This window comes from Arabidopsis thaliana, chromosome 4 (assembly GCF_000001735.4).
Source record: "Arabidopsis thaliana chromosome 4, partial sequence".
Taxonomy (NCBI): Eukaryota; Viridiplantae; Streptophyta; class Magnoliopsida; order Brassicales; family Brassicaceae; genus Arabidopsis; species Arabidopsis thaliana.
Window position 1 is genome coordinate 2,891,839 of NC_003075.7, and position 24,462 is coordinate 2,916,300.

A 24,462-nucleotide genomic window follows, 5' to 3' on the forward strand; every position below is an offset into this window, starting at 1 on the left:
TGACTGTGCAGTCGAGTATCTCTGTTACATTTTCTATCTGTTACTCGATTTGTCATTCGATCACACCCAGTGCTTGGCAACAAGCTGTGTTGGTCGAGTGTTTCTACTGTTCTGCTTAAATTTCTGTCTCCTGCATCTTCACTTAGGACTGCTAGAACACACCAAAACCTGTTATTGCTTGGCTTGACCCTCTGTGAACTTTGATTGCATCTTAATTGCTAGCATCACACTCATTTCGATTGACAACCTTCAGTACTACAACGAGATTATTGGTGTTTTAGGATAATTGAAAAAAGACATATTATCAATTTGGCGCCGTTGTCATTGGGTTTTTGTTTGTTACATTTGAGATTTCAGACTTGCATAGACCAAGTTCTTTTTCAATTTTTATTTCTGTTACTGACTTTGTGATTTTCTTGTTGTCTTCTTGATCCAGGTACACCTCTACTGTATGCAAACTTGATCAACATGCAACCAGAACCTTCTTTTCAACGATAACATTGACCGCATCGCTCGCGAACTCAGAGAAAGGAGAAACACAGTCAACCTTTTACCCCAGAAATCACTCAAAATGGCTGACAAACAAAATCAACAGAATGGCCCTGCAAATATTGGTGTTGGAGATGCACCAAGGAACCACCGTCAGAGGAAAGGAATTGCACCTCCTGCTATCCAGAACAACAACTTCGAGATCAAGAGTGGTCTCATCTCGATGATTCTGGGGAACTCGACCACTTGGATGAATTTGATAGACTCTGCAACCTAACAAAAATCAATGATGTCAGTGAAAACGGATTCAAGCTCCGGTTGTTTCCATTCTCCTTGGGCGACAATGCACACATCTGGGAAAATAATCTGTTCCATGACTCAATCACCACCTGGGATGATTGCAAGAAGGCTTTTCTAGCAAAGTTCTTCTCCAACGCCAGAACTGCAAGACTCAGAAATGAGATTTCTGGTTTTTCACAGAAGACTGGTGAAAGCTTCTGTGAAGCATGGGAGCGTTTCAAAGGCTACACCAACCAATGCCCTCATCATGGCTTCAAGAAAGCCTCTCTGCTCAGCACTCTTTACAGAGGAGTTCTACCACGGATCAGAATGCTTCTGGATACCGCCAGCAATGGTAATTTCCACAACAAAGATGTTAAAGAAGGCTGGGAATTGGTTGAGAACCTAGCTCAGTCAGATGGAAATTACAATGAGGACTGCGACAGAACCATCAGAGGCACAACTGATTATGATGATAAACACAGGAAGGAGATCAAAGCGCTGAATGACAAGCTGGACAAAATTCTTCTTAGCCAGCAGAGGCATGTGCACTTCCTTGTTGATGACGACCAGTATCAAGTCCAAGATGGGGAGGGGAACCAGTTAGAAGAAGTTAGCTACATCAACAACCAAGGTGGCTACAAAGGGTACAACAACTTCAAGACGAACAACCCCAACCTCTCTTATCGCAGCACCAACGTTGTTAATCTTCAGGATCAAGTGTACCCTCCATAGCAACAACAAGGCCCAAACAAACCTTTTGTTCCCTACAATCAAGGTTTTGTTCCCAAGCAACAATTTCAGGGGAACTACCAGCAACCACCACCACCTGGGTTTGCTCCTCATCAACACCAAAGTCCTGCTGCTCCTGAAGCTAAATGAAACAGATGGTACAACAGTTGCTACAAGGACAAGCATCTAGCTCCATGGAAATTGCAAAGATGTTATCTGAATTGCACCATAAGCTGGACTGTAGCTACAATGACCTGAATGCCAAAGTGGAGGCATTGAATACAAAAGTCAGATACTTGGAGGAACAATCCGCATCTACCTCTGCTCCCAAAGTTACAGGACTTCCAAGGAAGTCCATACAAAATCTAAAGGAGTATGCAACTGCTCACGCCATCACTATCCGCCAGGATCGAGAGCTGCCAACTCGACCTGTTCCTAACTTAATCACTGGGGACAATGATGTTCAAGAAGGGGAGCCCTCTACTCAGATTGATGTCTCTGTTGTTGAATTCAACCATTCTGTTGGTTCTCGCCATCACATTCAATCCACCTCAGAAGAAAAAGCATCTATAATTGAGAGAATGGTAAAACGTTTCAAACCTACTCCATTACCCTCACGTGCTCTTCCATGGAAATTCAAGAAAGCCTGGATGGAGAGATACAAATCTGTTTCAGAGAAACAACTTGACGAGATTGAAGCAGTGATGCCACTGATGGAAGTTCTCAACCTGATTCCTCACCCTCACAAAGATGTGAGAAATCTGATACTGTAAAGGATCAAGATGTATCATGATTCAGATGATGATTGTGATGCTAATCCGTCTCGAGCTGCTGATAAGAGGATTGTTCAAGAAAAGTTAGAAGATCCTGGATCTTTTACTCTACCATGTTCCATTGGGGAATTAGCTTTCAGTAATTGCCTGTGCGATCTCGGAGCCTTTGTCAGTTTAATGCCACTCTCTATGGCAAGGAGGCTGGAATTCATTTAGTATAGGCCTTGTGACCTGACTTTGATCCTTGTAGATAGGTCTTCAAGAAAACCCTTTCGCATGCTAAAAGATTTACCCATCATGGTTAATGGAGTGGAAGTGCCTACAGACTTCGTTGTGCTGGATATGGAAGAAGAGCATAAGGATCCTCTAATCCTGAAAGACCTTTCTTAGCCTCAGTGGGAGCAGTGATAGATGTCAGGAAGGGAAAATAAATCTCAACCTTGGAAAGCATATCAAGCTTCAGTTTGACATCAACAAAACTCCACAAAGGTTAACAGAAGATGGAAAGACCTCTGAAGACAATAGAGTGATTGCAGGAGAAGGATATGAGACTGAAAGAGTAAAAGAGCTTAAAAAGAGGTCTGATAAGCAAGAGAAAACTATAGAGGAGCTAGCCCACACTGTTGAGGAACTTAAGAGTAAGCTGGATCAGATGTAGAAAGAAGCCTAACCTAAAGGCGGGATTGACACTTCCGAGAAAAAAGTTCACTTCAAGATGGTCTGAAGAGATAGATTACCCTCTAGAAGACAAAGAAGCCTATTTTGGAGAAAGGCGAATTGAGTAATTTGCTGCACACCTCTCCAGAGAGGACGCTAAGTATGATGATGATATTAGAGAGGATTATGCAGACCCTCTCTATCATTAATTTTCTTCTTGATAAGTGTGAGGAGTCACGCAAGAGACTTTAAACAAGCTCACTTGGGAGGAAGTCCCATGAGTATCTCTGTGAATAAATTTTTCTTTTCTTGGTATTTTGGATTTGTTTTCGTTGTGTTTGTTGTTCTCAGGAATAGAGGAATAACTTGAAGGAAGAGTGAAAATTCAAAACTCTTACTCTACAGACGGCCTAGAGATCAATTACACAGTATAGTGGATTGCAAATTTTTTTAAAACTTTCAATTGCACTTGGAGACCTTGCACTCGAGTATATTGGTCGAATATGAGTGATGTTTAAAACCCATAAATTTTTAAATCATCATTTTACTCGACCAACAGAAGCTACAAAGTCTTATAGGGAGTTTATCAAGTTTACAAAGGATTGCGGGATTTCCTGAGGTTTTTCCTGTAAACAGAGAGCACAGAAGAAAGACAAGAAGCCATAGTGGGACCCACCACTGACGCCCATGTCCTCCATGCAGCAGACCAAGAGACATGGAATCTCTTCACACCCATCTCTCCACTCGATCACTACGCAACCTTATCCTCACCTTCACTACTCGACTTCATCTCTCAACTCGACCACTCCAGCTTCTCTCCCCATAAAAACACTCGACTTCAATCGATATCATCATCCTCACAACCTTCACTCGATCACGTCACCATCTCTCTTCATATACTCGACCGCTGAACAAATATCACCTTCAAGCTCATCATCTCTCTATCGCTTCCAACGCCACTGCTCTCTTCCCCACGAAAGCTCATCACATCGCCTCTTCAACCCACTCGACGTCGCGCATTCACTCGATCTCTCATCACCATCTTCATCACATCGCCACTTCTCACCTTATCTCGCCACCAACAACACTCGACTGCAGCTCCCTCATAGCCTCATCGTTTTCCACCGCTTTGTTCCAGTCACTCGACCAACTGCCACCGTTTTCTCTTCTCACCGAAACAATCACTCGACTTCTCCACTGCTCCTCACCGCTCAAGCTCCATTAGTTCACTCGACCATCATCTCATTCTCAAATCAACTCGCTCCCGAATCAAAAGAGAAGAAGAAGGAAGACGCCACCATCAACAACCGATTCACTCGACCGCCGTTTCACTCTATCTCACAACCACGAAACTAGCTTCACTCGACCTCACAAGATCACTCGACCTCGTCTCACTCTTCACTAGCAACACTCGATCGCGTATCACCAATGAATCCCACAAGAAGTCTCGCCTCTCAACCTCACTCGATCGCGGAGAACACTCCATTCACTCACTCAAGGAATCACTCGATCAACAATTCACCAAACCAAAAAAAAAAAACGGTTTACTTGACCAGTTTACTTGACCGGTATACTCGATTGGTTTGTGTTTTGGTTTTGTTGGGACTAACGTATTAACATTTTTCTTTGTGTTCCATCTAATTTCAGGTTTCGTCATGAGAAACTAAAGTAGGGAATCCTCTGTGGATCCTGAATATAATGTAGATGAAGCTGAGTCTTGGTCAACTAGACCAGAGAGAGAAGAACACATTTACGAAAGCTTCAGGATAGAAATAGAACGCTCGATAGCTGAAATCGCTAGAGGAAAGAGAGCGATGTCGAGTAGATATGAGTTGATTGATGAGGACATCGAAACTGAGTATGAGCCAGAGTCATGGCGCAAGGAGACAAAGCTGTTGAACAAACCTGACGAGGTTACAGTGGAGGAGTATATCAGATTCTTTGAGCTGAACGATTTTTGGGGAATGAGCTATCCCTGCTATGAGAATTTAGCCCAGCTGGGGTTACTTGAGGACGTGCAGCATCTGTTCGTGAAGTGTCATCTGGAGACACTCATGTCTTACCCATACGCTGCCTACAAGGAGGAGACGATCAAGTTTCTCTCCACAATGCAAGTGGAGATGTATCAGGGTCTCACAGAATTTGAGCTAGACACCATGAGATTGGGATTCTTGACATTTTCAGTGGATGAGCAGCGCTATCAGTTGTCGATCAAGAAGTTGAAAGAACTGTTTGGTTTCCATAGTGGAAAGGGAACCAAGCCCAAGTTTGACAGGGAGACTTTAAGGATTTGTGGGCTACTATTGGGAACAATGTACCGCTAAACTCTGCCCGGTCCAAGAGCAACCAAATCTGGAGTCCATTGATTCGCTACTTTCAGTGCTAAGTAGCCAATGTTCTTTACTCCAGGGAGTCTACAGACATCGTGTCTAACACAGACATGGATGTGATAGATTCCGCACTTACAAGCATTCTCCACCGTACAAAGGGAAAGAAGGTCCTGAGAGGTGATCTCAATGACGCGCCACCAGTAATGCTTCTGTTGATCCACCTGTGTGGATACAGGAAATGGGCGTTGACAAACTGCAAGAAGAAAGTGAGAGGAACACTATGCGTAGGTGGCGTTGTGACGCCGATTCTCGAAGCTTGTGGAGTACCGCTCAAGAAACAGGGGTTAGAGCCGAGAATGATAGATTTGGATCATTTACGCCGATGTGAGTTCTTGGAGCATGACATGGTTGGCAACTTCCACAGCTACAGGTTCAAGCATTCATCGATCAGAATCGCCAACATTTTTCTCCCCTACATTGACGCTACCAGGATTCTCGAGGGCAGGAATATTGACTTCTAGCCTACGCTTGAAGATCTTTATTTCAAGGGCAGTCCGCCAACTGAGGAGATCAGTCACACGGAAGGAGCTACAATAGAAGAAGTTGATGAGACAGATGAAATAGATGAAGCGGAGTTTGACACGAGCATGTCTCATTTCAGTGAGCATGTACCTCCAGCGAGGGAAAGCAAGAGTTTGAGTGAAGCTCACAGGAACAACAACAAGTTGCAGAAGTGGTGTAAGAAACATGATAAGTTACTTGCCAAGTGCCTCAAAGCTATCAAGTTTCTGAAGGACAAGCTAAGCTGCTCCTCTACCACTACAGCTATTCCGCATGGACAGCTCCCTCAGGACATGCCCTCGAGGAGATATGATGCGCCTGAGACAAGTCGGCGCAGGCCTGAGCCTACTGAGCAAGAGATTATGCATGTCCCTGCGAGGCATTCATCATTCGAGCCTCGTGAATTTGGGAGAAAGAGGAGGACCAAACTTACTCGATCTAGCAGCAGGAACAGACGACTTCTGCAATCTCGTAGTTTACGCGACCGCGGTAGAAGAAGAGAGGTCGAGTATCCTCAAGCGGTGCTGGCCGCCACAGAGCTGATGAGATCGAGTACCCACATGCTAGAGCTGATACAGAACAGGGCGATTCTTCTATGGCCTCGGAGCAATCACATGCAACCATTGACGACCAACTTCGTTCATTCTTCGACTGAGGTAAGCGCCTCACTTCTCCATTGTATTATATCATCTCTTGTGATTTGTTCTTTATTTTGTTTCTGTGATTTGATTTGTCCTGAGTACTCTCTTCCAAGTTTAGTCACACAGTGGACTGTGTGATTTAAGTTTGGGGGAGGGCTCAGGAAGTGTGTGTTGCATTCTTATTCATTTTGATCACTCTTGTTAATCCAAGTAACTGACTCTCGTTATTAGATCAGTTAACCCGAACCCAAACATAAACTTTCTTTCAAGCCCTATATCACTTGTGAGTGTTTGTGAGGTTTTATTCCGATTTAGATTGGTAGAAAGTGTTAGGTTTGTAACGACAGAGATAGTGTCTCATGTAGTTCTACATCGCATTTTCTGGACTAGATAGGACTAGGTAAGCGCTTATACTTTGGGTTGGGATGTGTCTAAAAAAAAAAAAGGGTTGATTCATTGATAAAAAAGGTAAAAGACTCTAGGTGAAGTAAGCTAAAGAAGCAGAAAAAGTCTAATAAATGTTTTGGGATTTGTAAAGAAAAGAGTTCTTGTTAGCTAATGAAGAAGGGCAAAAGCCCTTAATTTTAAATTTTAAAAACAGGAACCCTTAGTTGTTAAAGAAATCCAAATTCGCTAGATGTATCAGTGTTGAGAAAGCTTCTCCTAGAGTTAAGAGAAAAGAAAAGAATGATTAGAAAAATGTCTTAAAAGATTCATGAATGCAAAGAGTAGAGTTAAGTTCTTATATTGGGATTGGAGATGGGATTACCATTAGAGCTTCATTTGTTATACTCTGGGTAGATGGGATCTTATCTCTGTATGCATAGCTTCGGACTTACCTTTAGCATTCTACTAAAGCTTAATCATTTTTTAGAGATCCCCTGTTACTGAAGCCTATTCTGTAAGGGATCATCTTTGTCTCTTGACCTTTACCTTAACCAAATGAGTTCATTGATGATGCATTGCTTGATTCACGTTCTAGAACTAATGAATGTTAAAGAGATTGGTAGATTTGAAAACATGTGTAGGTAGAGCATAAGAGTCGGATTGATTGATAACAAGGCATGGCTAACGTTTTAAGTAGAATTCGATCATATCGCAGCTTAGAACTACCAACTTGAACATTGATTTCATCTAATTTATCTGGTGCTTTGGCTCTGAGTCTCCGCTTTCAAACCTCACCTCCAGCTTGTTCTTAATTGTTTGCTTTATGGCAAGCAAATACTAAATTTGGGGGAGTTGATAAGTGTGCATTTTACATGTTTTGGAACACTCCGAGCCATCTCCATTAGTGTTCTATTACATCTTTCAACCACACCGTTCTGTTGTGGTGTGTAGGGTGCCGTGAGATGCCCTTGTATACCAACATCTTTGCAAAAACTATTGAAATCTTGTGATAAGAACTCTTTTCCTCTATCAGTTTTAAATGTTTTTATGGTAACTTCTAAGTCTTTTTCCACCGATTGTTTAAATTTCTTGAACCTCTCAAAGGCTTCTCCCATTTCTTTCAATAGTATTGTCCACATATATCGAGAGTGATCATATATGAGGACAAAGACGTACTTATTTCCAGCTGTAGTACTCGGTGTTGTAGGACCACAAAGGTCTAAGTGAATTAACTCTAGAACTTGAGTTGTTCGATATAACGTTGCTTGCGGGAATACTCTCCAAGTTTGCTTTCCGAGTAAGCACGAGATGCATATTTCCTTTTGTATCTCGACACATGATACTCCATTAACAAGCTTTCTTTGTATCATTGACTTTATTGTATCGAAATTTATATGCCCCATTCTAGCATGCTACCTGCTACTCTCGCTTATCTTTGAAAGGTTTAGAGATGCAGCCGTATTCATCATCCTCATATGCACTTTGTAAAGCCGATCTCTTGATCTGTCTTCTTTGACGAGAAGTTTACCCTCGTAATCGTGCATTGTTAAGTGATCTCCTCTCATTCTTATGTCACACCCTGATTCTGTAGCCTGTCCCAAACTGATAATGTTACTCTTCAAGTCATGATCATGATCCTTGCTTTACCATTGATATCAATGAACGAGATTGAGCCCTTTCCCTTAATATCAATGCATGAGTCATCACCAAATCTGACCTTTCCTGTGATAGAGCTATCAATTTTATTGAAGTATCTTCGATCCCCTATCATGTGGTTGCTATCTCCATTATCAAGGTAACAAATGTACTCATCCACTGTGTTCTTCTCATACTTGCTCGGCACGCAATTCTTTTCATTCAAGTACACTACTTCATGCATCATAAGGTCATCGGCTTCTCGGGTGTCACTGTTCTCTGTTTCTAGAGCTTCTTGCAACTTAAGTAATTAGTCAGGACAATTAGAGGCGTAGTGACCTAACTTATCACATCGATAACACGTTACTTTTGATGTATCTCTTCCACCATTGTTAAAACGTCCTCCACAACCTCTACCTCTGTTCCGTCCTCTGCGACCTCTTCCTCTGTTGTATTCTTGATTCGATTGATAATCCTGGTTTGAGTATAGAAGCTTGCCTTGATCTTCTTGCGGTTCTTCTTCTTCTATGACTCACTCTTCATAAACTTTCAGTCGTCCTAAAATATCCTCGAACATGTTAGTGTTAAGATTGATGGAACTATGTGAATGAATTTTTTTCGAGGAAGACTCTTAAGAAATTTCTTCACTAGTTTTGTGATAGACTCAGGATTCCCCTAGCTTGTATGAGAAGAAGACTGAGAGCTGGAGGGAAGAAGGCAAGAGTCTGGGAGAAGCTTCTGAAGAAGATACTCAAGAGTGGCTAGAGTGCACAAGAGACACTGAAGGAGAAAGAGGGTTCACTTTAATATTGTTGTCTTTTAATTCAAGTGTTGCGTTTTATGTAAGGGTTTTGATACACTCTGTATTTAAAGGAGGGTTTCCCGTTTAGGGCCTCCTCAATCATTACCTACCAAAAACATTACTATTTTCTAATCTCTCTCTCTTTCCTCTCGGCCGCATCTGGCGCAATACTATCTCCCTCCTATTTCTTCTTGTTACACTCTCGAGTTAACTGTCAAGTTTATCATTGGTGCTTTCAGTTGTTAGAGTCCCCCATAAACACAATGGCCGCCGGTGAAGATTCTCAGTCAGGATCACCAGAACCAAGTAACCCTCCCGCTGCAACCTTACCGCCGCTGGATAACAGAGTAGAAATGGTGGAAAAAGAGCTCCTTTACATAAGGGAAGCTTTAACCCAGATCTTAAGGAACCAGATCTTTGGTCCACCTCGTGAAGGTCAAGGAAACTTACCAGCTGCGTTCGCTAGTCCTTCTCCTGGCCCAGCTTTCCAAGCGACACCACCTCCAAACTCCGAGCGTGGAAACAGAGAGGCTATTCTGCCTTTCCCGACTCCAGAACCTGCAAATGAGACAAGTGGAGACTCGTTTCCTACCGCCAGCGTTGGAACAACAGGGTTATTCACCGAGACAGAGGCACGAGGCTCCGGTGAGACCCCTCGAGCTACCGCTGTACAAAGGAGAAAACCTAGATGACTGGATTTTCCGCGTGGAGCAGTGTTTCTTAACTCATAACACACCAGAAGACATCAAGCTCGAAAAGGTGATATCTTGTTTGACTGGTCCAGCTGTAACGTGGTGGAGATGTGCTAAAGAAAGAGAAGGGATTTACACATGGAAGGACTTCCAAGACAAGTTTAAAATAAGGTTCAGACCGAGCAGAGGAAGCTCAGTGGTGGATCACTTGCTGAACATTAGACAGACAAGCACTGTCGATGAGTATCGAGGCAGATTCGAAGAGCTTTTGGTGGAGTTGCCTCATGTCCCTATTGACATAGTGGAGTCAGCGTTCTTGAATGGATTGAAGAGAAGTCTTAAAGACCAGGTGGTCAGATGTCGTCCTGTCAACTTGAATGACATTGTGGAGATAGCAAGACTTATTGAAGCACAGGAGAGGACTAACCAAAGTTATCAAGTTAGACCCCAACAGAGACCATCGTTCTCAGCTAGCCAAACGCCATCCGGATCCAGAGCAATGGAGAGGACGCAGTCTAAACGTCCATATGATCCCAGTAACGACCTGAACCGTGCTTCAGGAAGTGGAGAACCAAAGAACACCAATCCCTGCAGGAACTGTGGCGATAGATGGTTCCCTGGCCATCACTGCAAGCAGCAAAGGTTGAAAAGTTTGGTAACTGCTGGTGAAGAGGACCAGGAAGACCCACCTGAAGAAGAATATGTAGAGCAGAATGATGAAGAAGAGCAAGCTGAAGAAGAAACCTTGGCGACTCATACATTGGGATCACTATTTGATGTTGAAAGAGAAAGGTCTATGAAGCTCAAAGGCTATGTGGGAAGAGCTAAAGTGGTGGTGTTGGTAGATTCGGGCGCTACTAGTAACTTTATAGATGAGAGCTTGGTTCATGAAAGGGGCTGGCCGAGTACTGAGACTAGAGGGTTCTGCGTTAAAGTGGGAGGAGGTAGAGTGATTAAAGGCAGAGGCATGTGTGTTAAGGTACCTCTGGAGATTCAAGGTATCGAATCATGGAGGATTTCCTGCTCTTTGACTTGGGAGATCTAGACATAGTGTTAGGGTTTGCTTGGCTTGCTAAGTTGGGTGAAACAAGAGCGAATTGGGGAAGATTGAGACTCAGCTGGCAGATTGGGCGCACGTGGGTGACTATCCATGGAGACCCGGAGTTGTGCAGAGAACAAGTATCATTCCGCACCATGGAAAAGGAGATCAAACATGCAGATGAAGCCTATTTGCTGGAATTGGCTACACTGTTTGAGAGTGATGAACAGCAGAAACCAAAGGAAGTGACGCCGGTTCTGCAACGTGTTCTGGATCAACACCAGACTGTTTTTTAAATGCCACAGGCCTTGCCTCCCAAGAGAAACAGGGAACATGCGATTACATTGGAAAAAGGTACCTCACCAATCAACTTGAGACCTTATAGATACTCTTATGAACAGAAAAATGAGATAGAGAAGCTCATTAGGGAAATGCTAGCAGCTCAAATAGATACTCTTAGAAGACTCATGATTCCCCTAGCTTGTATGAGAAGAAGACTGAGAGCTGGAGGGAAGAAGGCAAGAGTCTGGGAGAAGCTTCTGAAGAAGATACTCAAGAGTGGCTAGAGTGCACAAGAGACACTGAAGGAGAAAGAGGGTTCACTTTAATATTGTTGTCTTTTAATTCAAGTGTTGCGTTTTATGTAAGGGTTTTGATACACTCTGTATTTAAAGGAGGGTTTCCCGTTTAGGGCCTCCTCAATCATTACCTACCAAAAACATTACTATTTTCTAATCTCTCTCTCTTTCCTCTCCGCCGCATCTGGCGCAATACTATCTCCCTCCTATTTCTTCTTGTTACATTCTCGAGTGAACTGTCAAGTTTATCATTTTGATTCTTCGATTTTCTTTCTTAGTGCCGCTGATTTAGACGCAATTTCAGCTAGCTTGCCTACAAAGTCATCAATTTTTTCGGTGTCCTTCATCTTAAGGTTATTAAATTCGTTCATTAGTGTCTGTAGTCTAGCTTCTTTAATCGTTATGCACCTACGTTCCTAGCCTTGATAGCTTCCCAAGCTTTCTTTGCTACCTTGAATTCTCCAATCTACTAAGTTAGAGATTCATGTATGGATTGAACTAACAAGGCTATGGCCAAGATCTTATCTTCATCGCTTGGATCGGTTGACTCTGTTTCACTTGGAGAACGATCTGCATCTTCATAGCCCAAGCTGTATAATTGGTTTGAGTAAGATTGGGATATTGAATCGAAGAAGACCCTCCTTCTTTTGATTTCGGTGTTGACGCAACTATTTCACTCATCTCTCTCTCTTGATCTTACAAGTTCTCCCTATACGGTCTTAAGATCTTGTAAGCTCTCATACCAATTCATGTGTTTAAAGTTTGTATGTAAGAACACAAGATCAATAAGAATGACTCTCTTATTATGCTTTAGAAACTTACACAAAACTAAAGCTTTCAAGTTCTCTCAAATCTCACAAACTCTCTTAAGGACCATGTTACAACTCAACATGTCCTTATATGTAAAAGAATCTAGTCCTAATACTATTAGAAATACATATTTAGATATCGTAAATATCTTCTAGATTCATTAGAATTTATCTAATTTTCTAAACCATAACTCGGTTTGAACCATAACTAGGTTTCGGTTTGATTCCTCCTTAAGTCTTCTTCAAGCTAACTCCAACAACATGTCAGTTTCGAATTGATCCTTTTAATATCCTAAGAGATATATATCCGCACGTGTGTTGATTTAAATGATTGAGCTGGTGCTAGTCATGACGTATGATGTTACAAACTCCAAATCTAGATATACATTTTTGGTAGGGGATTTTGAGCCTTAATTCCTTTTAATCCCTTTTAATTTACTTGGATAGGATATTATCCGGTTTAATTATGTTCCAATCTTGAATAACTTTAATCGATTGGGTTATTACCCGATTTAATAGTGTACGGATCCTGGATAACATTAATTCTTGAAAAAAGTTACCATTTTCTCTAAAACAATTAATTAAAAACGAAATTAATTATTGAATTACCAAATTTAATAAATATAATATCTCTAAACTAAGCATATATGTTACTTACCTTAAATAATTTCCTAAAACCTCTCTAACTTATTTAAAAATAAATCTATGATTTTTCACTTTGATTTGATCTTATATTTAATTTAATTTGAATTTATATAAAATACATATAGTTTAGAAAATTTTCTTTTTTTGTATATGATGCGATTCAAATTTTTTAAAATGGACATATATTATCCAATCGATGAGGAAATAATATGTGTACAATGTCCTACATTGCTTAAAAAAATGTGGCCAATAGTTTAGAGTAAAAATGACCAAAATGATTCCGAATACAATGAACAAGAAACTTGAGTTCTCAAACGTCCAAAACTAGAATTGTTCGATTTACTCTAGTTATTTATTTCAAAGAATGGAAACTCTTAAAAAGTTTCAAAATATTAAAAATTTAAACTTTATACTACAGGTAAAATCCTAGAATTGACGGGTTTAGGTTGATAATAATACATGACGATATAGGACGGGTGAAAGCCTAGAATTAATAATCAATATATAATTATACAATCTTAAATAATAAACAAAACAAAAAACATTAACAAAACAAATACAACTAATATTTTTTTTTAAATGCATCTCAATTATTTTATAGAAATTTTAAATATTATAGATATTTAAGCTTTGTACTAAAGATAATATCTTAGAATTAATGGATTTTGGTCGATAACAATATGGGACGTTATACTACAGGTGAAATCTTAAGATTAACAATCAAAATATAAGTATACAATTTTAAACACTACACAAAAAAACGAACAATATTAACAAAAACATACAACTTAAATTTCATTTTTTAAAAAACACATTTTGATTATTTTATAAGAAGTTTAAACATTATAAACATTTCAACTTTATACTACGGGTGAAATCCTAAAATTGACGGATTTAGGTCGATATTAATACATACTTGTATACTACGCGTAAAATAAACAATCATGTACAATTTTTCACTCTTAAACACTAAACAAAATAAACAATATTAACAAAAGAAATACAACTTAAATTTTTAGTTAGATTATATCGTCTCGCGGTGTACCATATATTTAAATTAAAAAACAAAATAGCATATATTTATAGAAGATTTTTTTTGAAATAATAATATAGGCCCGTGGTGTACTACGGTTAATATCTAATGTTTAGTATAATGTTTTATGTAATGAAAAGGTATGTTGTGGTACTCACAAAAGAGAAAAATTGTGGGTATGAAACAAGAACCAAAGGAGAACTAAAAAAAGAGCATGCACATGCAATTTCAAATCTTCAATTCCCTCACATTTCATATTCACTCATCATGATTCATATGCCCCTCCATTATTCATCATGGGTCGATGATCTAACGACTCACATAAATTCCAAATGATATCTTCCCCCACAAAAAGTATTTATAAAAACAAAAACTAAATGATATTTGGATGGTAATTAGTAGTGTCAGTCCCTTTAAAATCTTCTTTGTTTGGTCATTGAGTTTTTTTTTATGCTTCTTCTCCAAATTATGTCATCAATAAACCTTCTATCTATAAAGTTTATCAAATTATAATCATCATATACAATATAAATAGATATCACTTGGAGTTTTTCTTAGAAGAGAATGTTTTTTTCTTATCTATAATAATATCATTTTGCCTTGTGCGTACGGTTATTCGGTTTAGAATTTTCAGATTTTGGTTTGGTTCAGTTTGAGATTTTGCTCGGCCGGTTGGTTTTGTTTGGATTTACATAAAATATAAATAAATGAACCTAAATAACTAATATTATTTACCCAAAAATAAAATATAAATAACTAATTAATTTAGTGATTTAGTGATTTTTGGTTTTCTTCGGTTCAATTTCTTAATTGGATGCAGTTCAGACTACTTTATAAAAAATAAAATAAAAATTCTTGCTAGAATTCATTTTTATTTTGGGTTGACGAATTTCGATCTATATTTTCGTTTAGGAAAGGAAATTACTTTGATTTATCTTTACCTTAAAATGTGAATATGTGACAACCAATTTGCTTTTCTTAATTCCTTTTTAACTTAAGTGACAATCAAGTAATACTTTGATTCGTTGTATTATATTATAGATGAGTAAATTAAGGTTTAGTCTTTAGAAGATTCCTCCAATCATTTTGTAGCGATATCAAATACAATACTATTAAACACCGTCGTAATCAATAACACCCAACCACACGGAACAAGTAATCAGAACGAATAACTTTTTTTTTGTTTGACTAGCAATGTTACAATAGAGAATATTATTTCTTGAGAGAACTTTGGGAATATTACAGAGAAAAATTGATGGCAACTTCGAAGCTTCAAGCTCTTTGGAATCATCCAGCTGGACCTAAGACAAGTGAGTCTTCGATATCCATGAATGTTTTTTTCTTCACTTTTGACTTTTCACACGGTGAGATTGATCATAGTATTTTTATTATTGAACAATCAGTATTTGTAGAATTTCATCTTTTGTTCCTCGATTTGCTTTGTTTCAAACCTAATTCCAATTCTTGAGTGACTCCGTAACAGATCCTTCTTAGTTTGGTTGATTTTTGTGTCTCTGAAAATGGTTTATCAGTTTATGCATAAGATTCATATTCGGTTTAGATTTGTTAAAGTTTGGTTTAGATTAGTTTGCTTAACATGCTCTGTTTTCTCCAATAGACTAATATAAGTTTAATCAAACAAGTGCATTTGGTAGCTTGATCAAACTTGCTACAAAAACCTGAACTGTAAAATCATTTTTGTATTTGTCAGTTCATTTTTGGGCGCCGACGTTCAAGTGGGGTATAAGCATTGCCAATATTGCAGACTTTCAAAAACCTCCAGAGACACTTTCATACCCTCAACAAATTGGTATTATACTCACTATTGGTCTTAGCTATCTTTATTCTGCACATATTGCGGTTATGTATCGATGTGTGAACTTTAATGTTTATATGATGCCTCGTATGGCTGTCATTGTATCAGTGATCACAGGTACTGGACTTGTTTGGTCACGTTACAGCACTGTAATTACTCCGGTATGTATTCTGTGAATCATATTGTTGTCATTTACAGAGTACATTTTGCTTTTCTCTTGTACTTATTTGTTAGATGATTACTGGTTTCTTCTTATGTTGGTCTAGCTTTTTGTTTACAGAAAAACTGGAATCTCTTTAGCGTGAGTCTTGGTATGGCTGTGACAGGGATATACCAACTTACTCGTAAAATAAAGTAAGATGTACAGAAGTGCTTTGCTTTGATTAGCAATGGGAAAAAAGAACACCTTCTTTAACTAAGGAACATATATAGTTTGGTTATGACTTGAATCATGGGTTTCTAACTTCACCATTGGTGTTTGTCTCTGTTTTGACATTGATATGTGTGGATTGCAGGCACGATTATGTATATGAAGCAAATTCTATTGTTGCAAAAGAATGATGAAGATGAAGATTTGCGGTTTTTATTAAAAACCCCATCTTTCTTGCAGATTCATTCAAAAATATTATCATGTCAAGGCTTGGTTTTGTTTCCATACCCAAATCTTTTTTTGGGTTGTTAATTGTTTATGTTATAGTTAGAAAGTGAAATACTGGTGTGAGTACTATAATTGTATAACTCACACTGATTATCCTGAAGAATCTTTTAAGCTTGTAATAACAACTACATACGTAGGAAATATACCACCTTTTAAGTACATATTCTTGAGAAAAGGCAAGGAAAAAGACTCTGTGTTTACTAGTCTTTTATTTTTCAATCTCAAGAACATCCTGAGACCAAGTGTGGCTAATAATCTATATATCATTGTTTTCCACCTATAGAGGTGTTGTTGGAATAATTGCATATACGTCGACTACTTTGCGATGAAGCACCCTTTGGAAAAGTTCATTCATATATAGGTACATCAAACCCATTTCTTTTAAAAGTACGACAAAATCCAACTACACTAACCCGACCAGTATTGTTTTCTTAATTCAAAACCAAAGAGATCAAACAAGATGGAAGCTAACAATCAGGCAGAGTAGATGTTTTTAAATTAGATCATGAATGAAATATATCTTATTACTAGAGAAAATCTCACGCAACTTTGAATTAATATAATAAATCATGCAACATTTTGTGGCTAAGCATACATATCAAATTAATTAAATTTATTTTCTTACTTAAATTTTTGCTTTAGTATTTATGAATTAAAATATGATAAATTAAACCATACAAAATCTCTAAGAAAATGTTGTTTTTGTCTCCATAAAAATAAAATTAAGACCACATATTGTAAAATATATTAATTTCGATTCTTTTACACAAGTTTTTAACCTTGTGTTAATAGGCATCTTCGATATCTTTATTATATTTTTAAATTAATACATGCTTTTCATATAATTTGTTATATCCTTAGACATTGTATCTTCTATATTTAAGCATATAACTAATGCATTATTGGTAGTTGGACATTCATGTCATTAAAAGAAAAATCATTCATAATAATCAAACAATTTCAAAATGTCATCGATAACTTAGACAAACTCAACAAAGAATGAACAAAGAGAAAACATAGAGAACAATTCATAATAGAGTAAGAGTACTCACCCTTAGATCCAAAAACAGACTTTTCACATTATCATTCACTTGTAATCTATAACATGTTTCTATTTTCTTCTTACATGAAAATAGAAAATGTCAGTCACATTATCATTCACTTGTTTTAATTATTTAGTTTTTAGTTTTCGTACCTTGTGGTTGTCTTCTAATATTTCTAATTTATCAATATTTTACAAATTAGGTACAACTTTTAAAATATATTATAAAATAAGTAACACTTGATTAGTTACACATCGAAAGATTTTGAAAACCTTACTAATCGATTATGTTCAAAAGTCTTACAATGCGTAGACAAAAAGATCTAAAACAATAATTTTTATGGTATTTCAAAATACGATTACTTTTGAAAGATCACAAAATACAACAAATAAAATTTAGTTAAAAAAAAATGAACCAAATAAAAAACATAACATTTTCTTACTTTTGGGTGAGTTAAAAAAAAATGCAATCGCATTGCCCCACCATCATATATTTGCTTCTTTAGATCTTTGAATCCAAGTGAAAATGGTATTTTAAATTTTGATGATGAAAATAAACTCAAATAAATTCATTTTTTACTCTGAATTTTGGTTGGATATAAAAAATGTAGTAACTTTACTCATAACCATTTTTTAAGACACTTGAGTCTAGAAAAAAAAGACACTCAATTAAACTTATGTTAACGGAAATTGTTTATGTAAAGAAAATAAGATACATCAACATCCACGGATTACATAATTGTTTACATTCTGTTCTAGCTTCACTACCTAAACAAAAAGAGGAATTTGTGTTGCAATAGTATTAACACCATTAAGAAACACGTAACCTAAAGAAAATATAAAACATGGTTTAAGGATATTTAGATAATAAAATAAGAAAATACATACACACAAAGCTCCAATGAAAAAAGTGTTGTGCTAAACACCATTAGTAAATATAGTTCTTTTTTTTTGTCAACAAATAGATATAGTTAATTTTTTCCTAAATATTATGAATCATGATAATTCACTTTGTCTTTTTTTTTTGCAATAATATCAATGCCACTAACAAATACGGTAACCTGAAAAAACAAAACATAAAACATAGTTCAAAGATATTTAACTGATAAAATTAAAAAGGACATACCCAAAAAGCTCTAATGAAAAAGTTAATGTGTCAAACACTATAAAAGTATAAATAAATATAGTTCTTTTTTTGTCCGTTGGGATAATAACGATTTCCAACAACACATAACAATCTGAGAAAGTTTATAAAATATGGTTCAAAGACGTTAAGTTAATTCTATGGCCCATTTTGCATGTTGTCCTGATTAGGTCGGGCTATGCAAAATGGTTTGGATTGGTTGGGACGTCATCACTACTATGGGGTGTGATTGGAAATATGGTCTCAGTTTGCGAGCTGACATGACTACGGCCAGTGCCCGTTTTTTCATTGCTGGATAACGGGTTTCAGCGTCTATCAACGTTTTACTCACGTAATAGATCGTTTTTTATCCCTCGTGATCTTCTCTCACCAGGACACTGCTTATCGCGGTTCGGGAGACTGCCGTGTACAGGTACAGCTGTTCTCCTTCTTCAGGTTTTGCGAGTATGGGTGGTTCGGTCAGGTATGCTTTCAATTGCTTGAAGGCTTGTTCGCAGTCCTCATTCAAGTCAAACTTTTTCTCCTTTCAGAGGAGCTGGTAGAAAGGGACGCATTTGTCGGTGGACCTGGATATGAACTTGTTCAGGGCAGCAATACAACCGTTTAGCCGTTGGACCTCTCGTGCCTTTTTTAGTGATAACATTTTGATGAAGGCTGCAATCTGCTTAGGACTGACCTCGATGCCTCTTTCGGTTACTAGGTATCCGAGGAATTCTCCTGATGGAACTCCGAAAGAGCATTTCTCAGGATTTAGCTTCATTTCAAATTTGTTTAGGATTTTGAAGCATTATTTTAATGGTGGAACGTGGTCCTTTTTGTGAGCTGATTTGTCCAGCATGTCGTCGATGTAGACCTCCATCGTTTTACCTATCTGGTCAGCGAACATTTTGTTCACCAATCGTTGGTAGGTGGCTCCAGCATTTTTTAAACCAAAGGGCATTACTTTAAAAAAGTAGGTGCCTCGGTCAGTAATAAAAGCTGTTTTTTCTTGGTCATCTAGGCGCATAAGTATTTGGTTATACCCGGAGAATGCGTCCATGAAGGACAGTAGTTCGTGTCCTACAATGGCTTCGACAAGTCGGTCGATATGCGGGAGTGGGAAACTGTCTTTAGGACATGCTTTATTCAGGTCCGTAAAGTCGATGCATACTCTCCACTTCCCGTTTTTCTTTTTAACGACGACTGGGTTGGCGAGCCAGTCAGGGTATTTTACTTCCCTTATCGATCCAAATTTGAGCAATCAGTCGACATCATCGTTCATAGCCTTAGCCCTTTCAGGACCTAGCTTGCGACGTTTCTGCTTTATAGGTCGGTAGGTCGGATCGACGTTGAGTTCGTGTGAGGTTACCTCGAGGCTTATTCCTCGAATGTTTGCGCTTGACCAGGCAAAGCTGTCTTTGTTTTCCTTGAGAAAGGTTACGAGATCCTCTCATATTGTTGGGTCGAGGTCGTGACCTATCCTAACGCATCGTTTAGGATCTGATTCGTCTATGCAGACCTGCGTTATCAGCGATTTTTGAGGTCCACGTTGAGAAGGGTCGGAGGACCTGACTGTTTTCATTTCTGCGAGTTTGTCCTCTATCATTATTACCACGGGGTCGGCTTTTTTGATATGCTCGTAACCACCCATATAACATTTTCGGGAGCTGCGCTGGCTGCCGTATACGACTGTTATCCCCTTGTCGGAGGGGAATTTAATGTATTGGTAGTAGGTCGATGGGACGGCTTTCATGGCGTGTAGCCATGGTCTTCCCAGTATTGCGTTGAAAGGAGCTTTCTTATCGACCACGAGGAAGTTCGTGAGTTGTCTTACTCCCCGTGCGACGGTTGGGAGCTGGATGGTTCCTAGGGAAAAGGTCGTATCTCCATCAAACCCGGTAAGTGGCGTTTTTCTGCCTTGCAACTCGGAATCGAGGTGCCCCATTTTTTTGAAGGCGTCGTAGAAGAGTACGTCAACTGAGCTTCTCGTGTCGATCATTATACGAGAGAGTTCGTAGTTGCCTACGTCGATTCGGATATCAAGAGCGTCAATGTGAGGTTTATTGAGGTCAGTGGTTTCATTTTCCCAGAATGTGATCTGGTGATCGAGGCCGGTTTGTTTTAGGAGAAAACTAGATCATGGTCGAGGAACGAACCAAAATACTAAGTAGGAAGAAAGAGAAAGTTCAAGCTAAACCAGCTAGGTGAGCTGGACAAGCTGGATGAACTAGCTAGCTAAGCTATGTGAGCTAAACCAGCTGGAAGACTAGCTAGCTCAGCTAGTTGAGCTGACCAACAGCTCGACTAAGCTCGGTGAGCGGAGTACTGACCCAGATGGGTGGTCCGGTCAGCTGACACTCGAGCTGGTGGACTGTGGTAACTCATGGGTGAAGAGGTGTCTCGGCCAAAAGGTGCAAGGTCGAGCGGGTACCAATGAACGTTTGCATCGCCCATAGAATGCAAGGAACGGATGTGACTTTTCGGAAGGATGCAAGGAAGGGATGTGACCTTTCGGAAGGGTGCAAGGAACGGATGGGATGCTTCAGGAAGCATCCATTCGCCCCCTATATAAGGGAGGACGCCCAAGGTCTTTAGAGCATCTCATACAACATCCATACACCACAAAATATTCTCAAAACAGTCCCAACACATCCTGAAGTTGTTGGTCAGAAAGGGGGTGCGGCTCGGCGAGTATAAGTCGACCGAACTGATGCGCATACCACCTCTCGGTCCAACGGTTTGATGGAGTGTAGAGGATGGAGAGGGTAGACCGTTCGTCTTAGAGACAAATCGGATCTGGTAGACCGATCGTCGTATCGGATCGGCCAAACCGATCGTCGGACGGATCGGATCGGCCAGACGGATCGGATTGGACAGACCGATCTTCGGACGGGTCGGATGGGATAGACTGATCGTCAGACGGAACGAGTCGGACAGACCGATCGTCGGATGGGATGGATCAAGAAAAGTGTTTGAGGAAGGACAAGGATAAGTGCATCCGAACACACCCAAGGGTCGCCCATGGATGCAATCTTACTGGTAAAGGGAGAAAGCACCAAGAATGGGTAAGGAACGTGATTCACCATATAGGATCAATATCGCGGCTGCCTTCATGTATCTATCTCCTCAGCCATGGTGAAACCGATCGGAGATCGGTAAGACCAAAGGGTGACTCGACGGATAACCAACGGGAAAGTCCACAGTTGGAACCGATGGACAAAACGGATGTTGGACCCGCGAGCAAACCTAAGGCCGATGGAAGAAGGATTTCATGGGCTAGCCTACGATACTCCGGTGGATGAATCCACGGACCCTTGGGTGTGATAAGGATATCGTTCAGACCGCATGGATGGATCATTAAGGCGAAAGCTTTATCGACGGGTAAACGGTTAGTAAACCGTGGGCGGTCGTAGTGTTAAACGACCGGATCGGAAACATGGATGATTCGATAAGCCAAGGGCTCAATCGTCCACCATGGAACCGAAGGGGCGTACGTTTGGAGGACAGATGGACCAATCCAAGAGCTTGATTCGGCCATCGTGAACCAAGGGAATCGTACGATCCCCAATCTCTATCGTTGTACTTAGACCAGTGTGGTTGGTTGGTTGTATGGCTAAGTAACGATAGGGATTGGTTCATCAATTCACGATCGCATACGAATCGTTGAACGAATAGAATAAGGCGACAAATGGGCTAGGGAATCAAATCCGCATATTGGCCAAGGTATGTAACGATCTAGCTTACTAGTTAGGATAGACGTTTGGGAATCGACCGTGAAAATAGGATAAAGGAATATGCGATTGTTAGGCCTAGAATGGTTACCGAACAATATGCATGTCTTGACCGAGTAAAGGATTGATCTAAGTCTAAGGGACAAAGACGATGAAACCGGTACAAGAGTTGGTTAGAATTAAACCAAGGTTAGAAAGACTTCCGCTGTGTAATAAGAGAGCGATTATAGAATTAAGCCTCGTAAAGGCAATTCTATGTTGAATCGCAAAAAATTAAGAGGTTCGGCCGGGAAGAGGCGCGAACTTGAGTCCAACGTCGCCGGACGCCGAGACGTCCGGAACGGGGTCTCACATCATCGGGCTTTTGCCTTTTGTGTAGGAATCTGCCTTCCTCTGATGTGTTTGATCAAATTGATTGAGTCGTTGCAGAGCCGAGATTCTCCCATGATGAAATCGATGCGTTTCAGGGAGAGGTGCTCGGTTGCGTTTCTACAGAATTTCGGGAGGCATAATGGGAACCTCATGTTTTTCTTTTGCGGGGCGAGAGGAGGTGTAGTGACTGATATTTCTGTCCTACCTTCCAGATCAAGTCCTGCAAAGAGTAGGTCTGTGCGCTCTTTCCTAGCAGGTGGAGGAGACTCACCTCCTTTCGGTGTTCAGTCCCGTTTCTTTCGTTTGGGAGTTTGCTCCTCCTCCTGCTCGTCGGGAGGAGGGGTGTCGGCATTAGCGTTTGAACCTTTTTTAGTTTTGCCCCCGGCTGCGATTAATTTTTTAACGCCGCGACATTCCTCGATGGAATGTCCTCTCTTTTTGTGGTACTTGTAATATTTTTCGTGGTCAAGTTCTGGACTCTCGTCCTCGGCTGCCTCTTCTATTGCAAATAAGGTATGCTACCCTAGTATTTGGTTTTCCTTTTTGAAGGGTTTTTTAGTTGCAAGGGAAGCGTTTTGTGCTTTAGATTCTTTGAATCTTAGGGCCGAAACGGCGAGCTCCTCTCCGGACTCCGGCTTTGGCGAAGTGGAGAGCTTTGTGAAGGGCATCGTCTAAAGAGACCAGTTGCCTAACGGTGAGTTCCTCACGGAACCTAGAGGAAAACCACAAGCCGTTGCGAAGGGCGGCTATGGCTACCTCCTCGTTTAGGTTCGCAATCTTTGATTTGATTGCTTTGAATTTTTCGACGTAAGATCGCAAAAATTCGTTCTGAAGTTGGGTGACACCCAGAGGACGGCTTCAGACGTCCTGTTTACGATGAGTACCGAGTACTGTTTTTAGAAGGCGGGGGCAAGCTGGTCGAAGGTATCAATAGAGTTCCCTTTGAGACTAGCAAACCATTTGAGTGCGTCACATACGAGGTTCTCTGCAAAGAAACGGCAATGACCTGCTTCATTTTCTTTGTCTATCAGGTACGCTCGTGTTATAGCCAGACAGAAGGCTCTCAGATGAGCCTTTGGGTCACTCGTTCCATCGTACTCCAGGAAACGGAGTCTCCCGGCGTCTAAGATGTGACAATGGGCGATCCTATCCGTGAATGGGGTGCGCCTGGTTTCTTCGATCACTCGATCTATGCTAGATGCATTCGTGCCCGTCGGCGACGTTATCGTTTGCGATCTGACTTGGTACGCTAGATCTCATTGAATCGGATGAATTAGGATCCATGATCGTTGGTCACAATTGATGTGTTAGTTTCGGTGTTGGAAGGATCTATTTCGGTCCCCACAGACGGCGCCAAATGTGGGTTCTGAAATCCACAGTACAGATTTGTAATTGAGATTATGAGAAAGGAGGGCTAGATCTTCACAGGAACATTGAGATTTATATTGCTAAGAACCAATGGACTTGTGTATTGATTATCACAGAGCTTTTACAATGTGAAAGGAGATTACAAGTGTAAAAGTGTAAGTGTGAATGTAAAGCTGAATTTAATGTCTTCCAAGTCGTCCTTGCTTTCTTATATAGATCTACGCACGTGGTAGCTTCGTCCGGGATCTGCGGAGATTCTCTTAGATATTC

At 39.9% G+C, this 24,462-nt stretch overlaps 1 protein-coding gene and 7 pseudogenes across 10 annotated transcripts; 4 read left to right on the plus strand and 4 right to left on the minus strand.

Annotated features, from left to right (window-relative positions):
- Positions 1 to 451: 451 nt before the first annotated feature.
- AT4G05589 lies at positions 452 to 3,358 on the plus strand (annotated as a pseudogene; the record flags this gene model as incomplete). The annotated part of the gene is made up of 1 exon: positions 452 to 3,358.
- Positions 3,359 to 4,537: 1,179 nt separating this feature from the next.
- On the plus strand, positions 4,538 to 6,664 carry AT4G05591 (annotated as a pseudogene; the record flags this gene model as incomplete). Its single annotated transcript has 1 exon — positions 4,538 to 6,664.
- A 1,051-nt stretch (positions 6,665 to 7,715) lies between these two features.
- AT4G05592 lies at positions 7,716 to 9,061 on the minus strand (annotated as a pseudogene; the record flags this gene model as incomplete). Its single annotated transcript has 1 exon — positions 7,716 to 9,061.
- Positions 9,062 to 9,549: 488 nt separating this feature from the next.
- On the plus strand, positions 9,550 to 11,577 carry AT4G05593 (annotated as a pseudogene; the record flags this gene model as incomplete). Its single annotated transcript has 1 exon — positions 9,550 to 11,577.
- Positions 11,578 to 11,814: 237 nt separating this feature from the next.
- Positions 11,815 to 12,276, minus strand: AT4G05594 (annotated as a pseudogene; the record flags this gene model as incomplete). Its single annotated transcript has 1 exon — positions 11,815 to 12,276.
- Positions 12,277 to 15,173: 2,897 nt separating this feature from the next.
- AT4G05590 (pyruvate carrier-like protein) lies at positions 15,174 to 16,793 on the plus strand. 3 transcript variants are annotated; one of them, NM_116797.4, is made up of 5 exons: positions 15,174 to 15,392; positions 15,794 to 15,892; positions 16,007 to 16,059; positions 16,179 to 16,252; positions 16,414 to 16,793. In NM_116797.4, exons 1-5 carry the CDS (start codon positions 15,338 to 15,340, stop codon positions 16,457 to 16,459), a joined length of 327 nt encoding a protein of 108 aa, NP_567306.1. In that variant the 5' UTR covers positions 15,174 to 15,337; the 3' UTR covers positions 16,460 to 16,793. The 3 variants fall into 3 exon arrangements, with proteins under 3 accessions (NP_567306.1, NP_001329913.1, NP_001031587.1); NM_001340557.1 differs by having other exon boundaries at positions 15,175 to 15,392; positions 16,165 to 16,252; positions 16,414 to 16,743; NM_001036510.3 differs by having other exon boundaries at positions 15,273 to 15,392; positions 15,794 to 16,059; positions 16,414 to 16,719.
- A 2,079-nt stretch (positions 16,794 to 18,872) lies between these two features.
- Positions 18,873 to 20,803, minus strand: AT4G05595 (annotated as a pseudogene; the record flags this gene model as incomplete). The annotated part of the gene is made up of 1 exon: positions 18,873 to 20,803.
- A 1,925-nt stretch (positions 20,804 to 22,728) lies between these two features.
- AT4G05597 lies at positions 22,729 to 24,108 on the minus strand (annotated as a pseudogene; the record flags this gene model as incomplete). Its single annotated transcript has 1 exon — positions 22,729 to 24,108.
- Between the last annotated feature and the right edge of the window lie 354 nt (positions 24,109 to 24,462).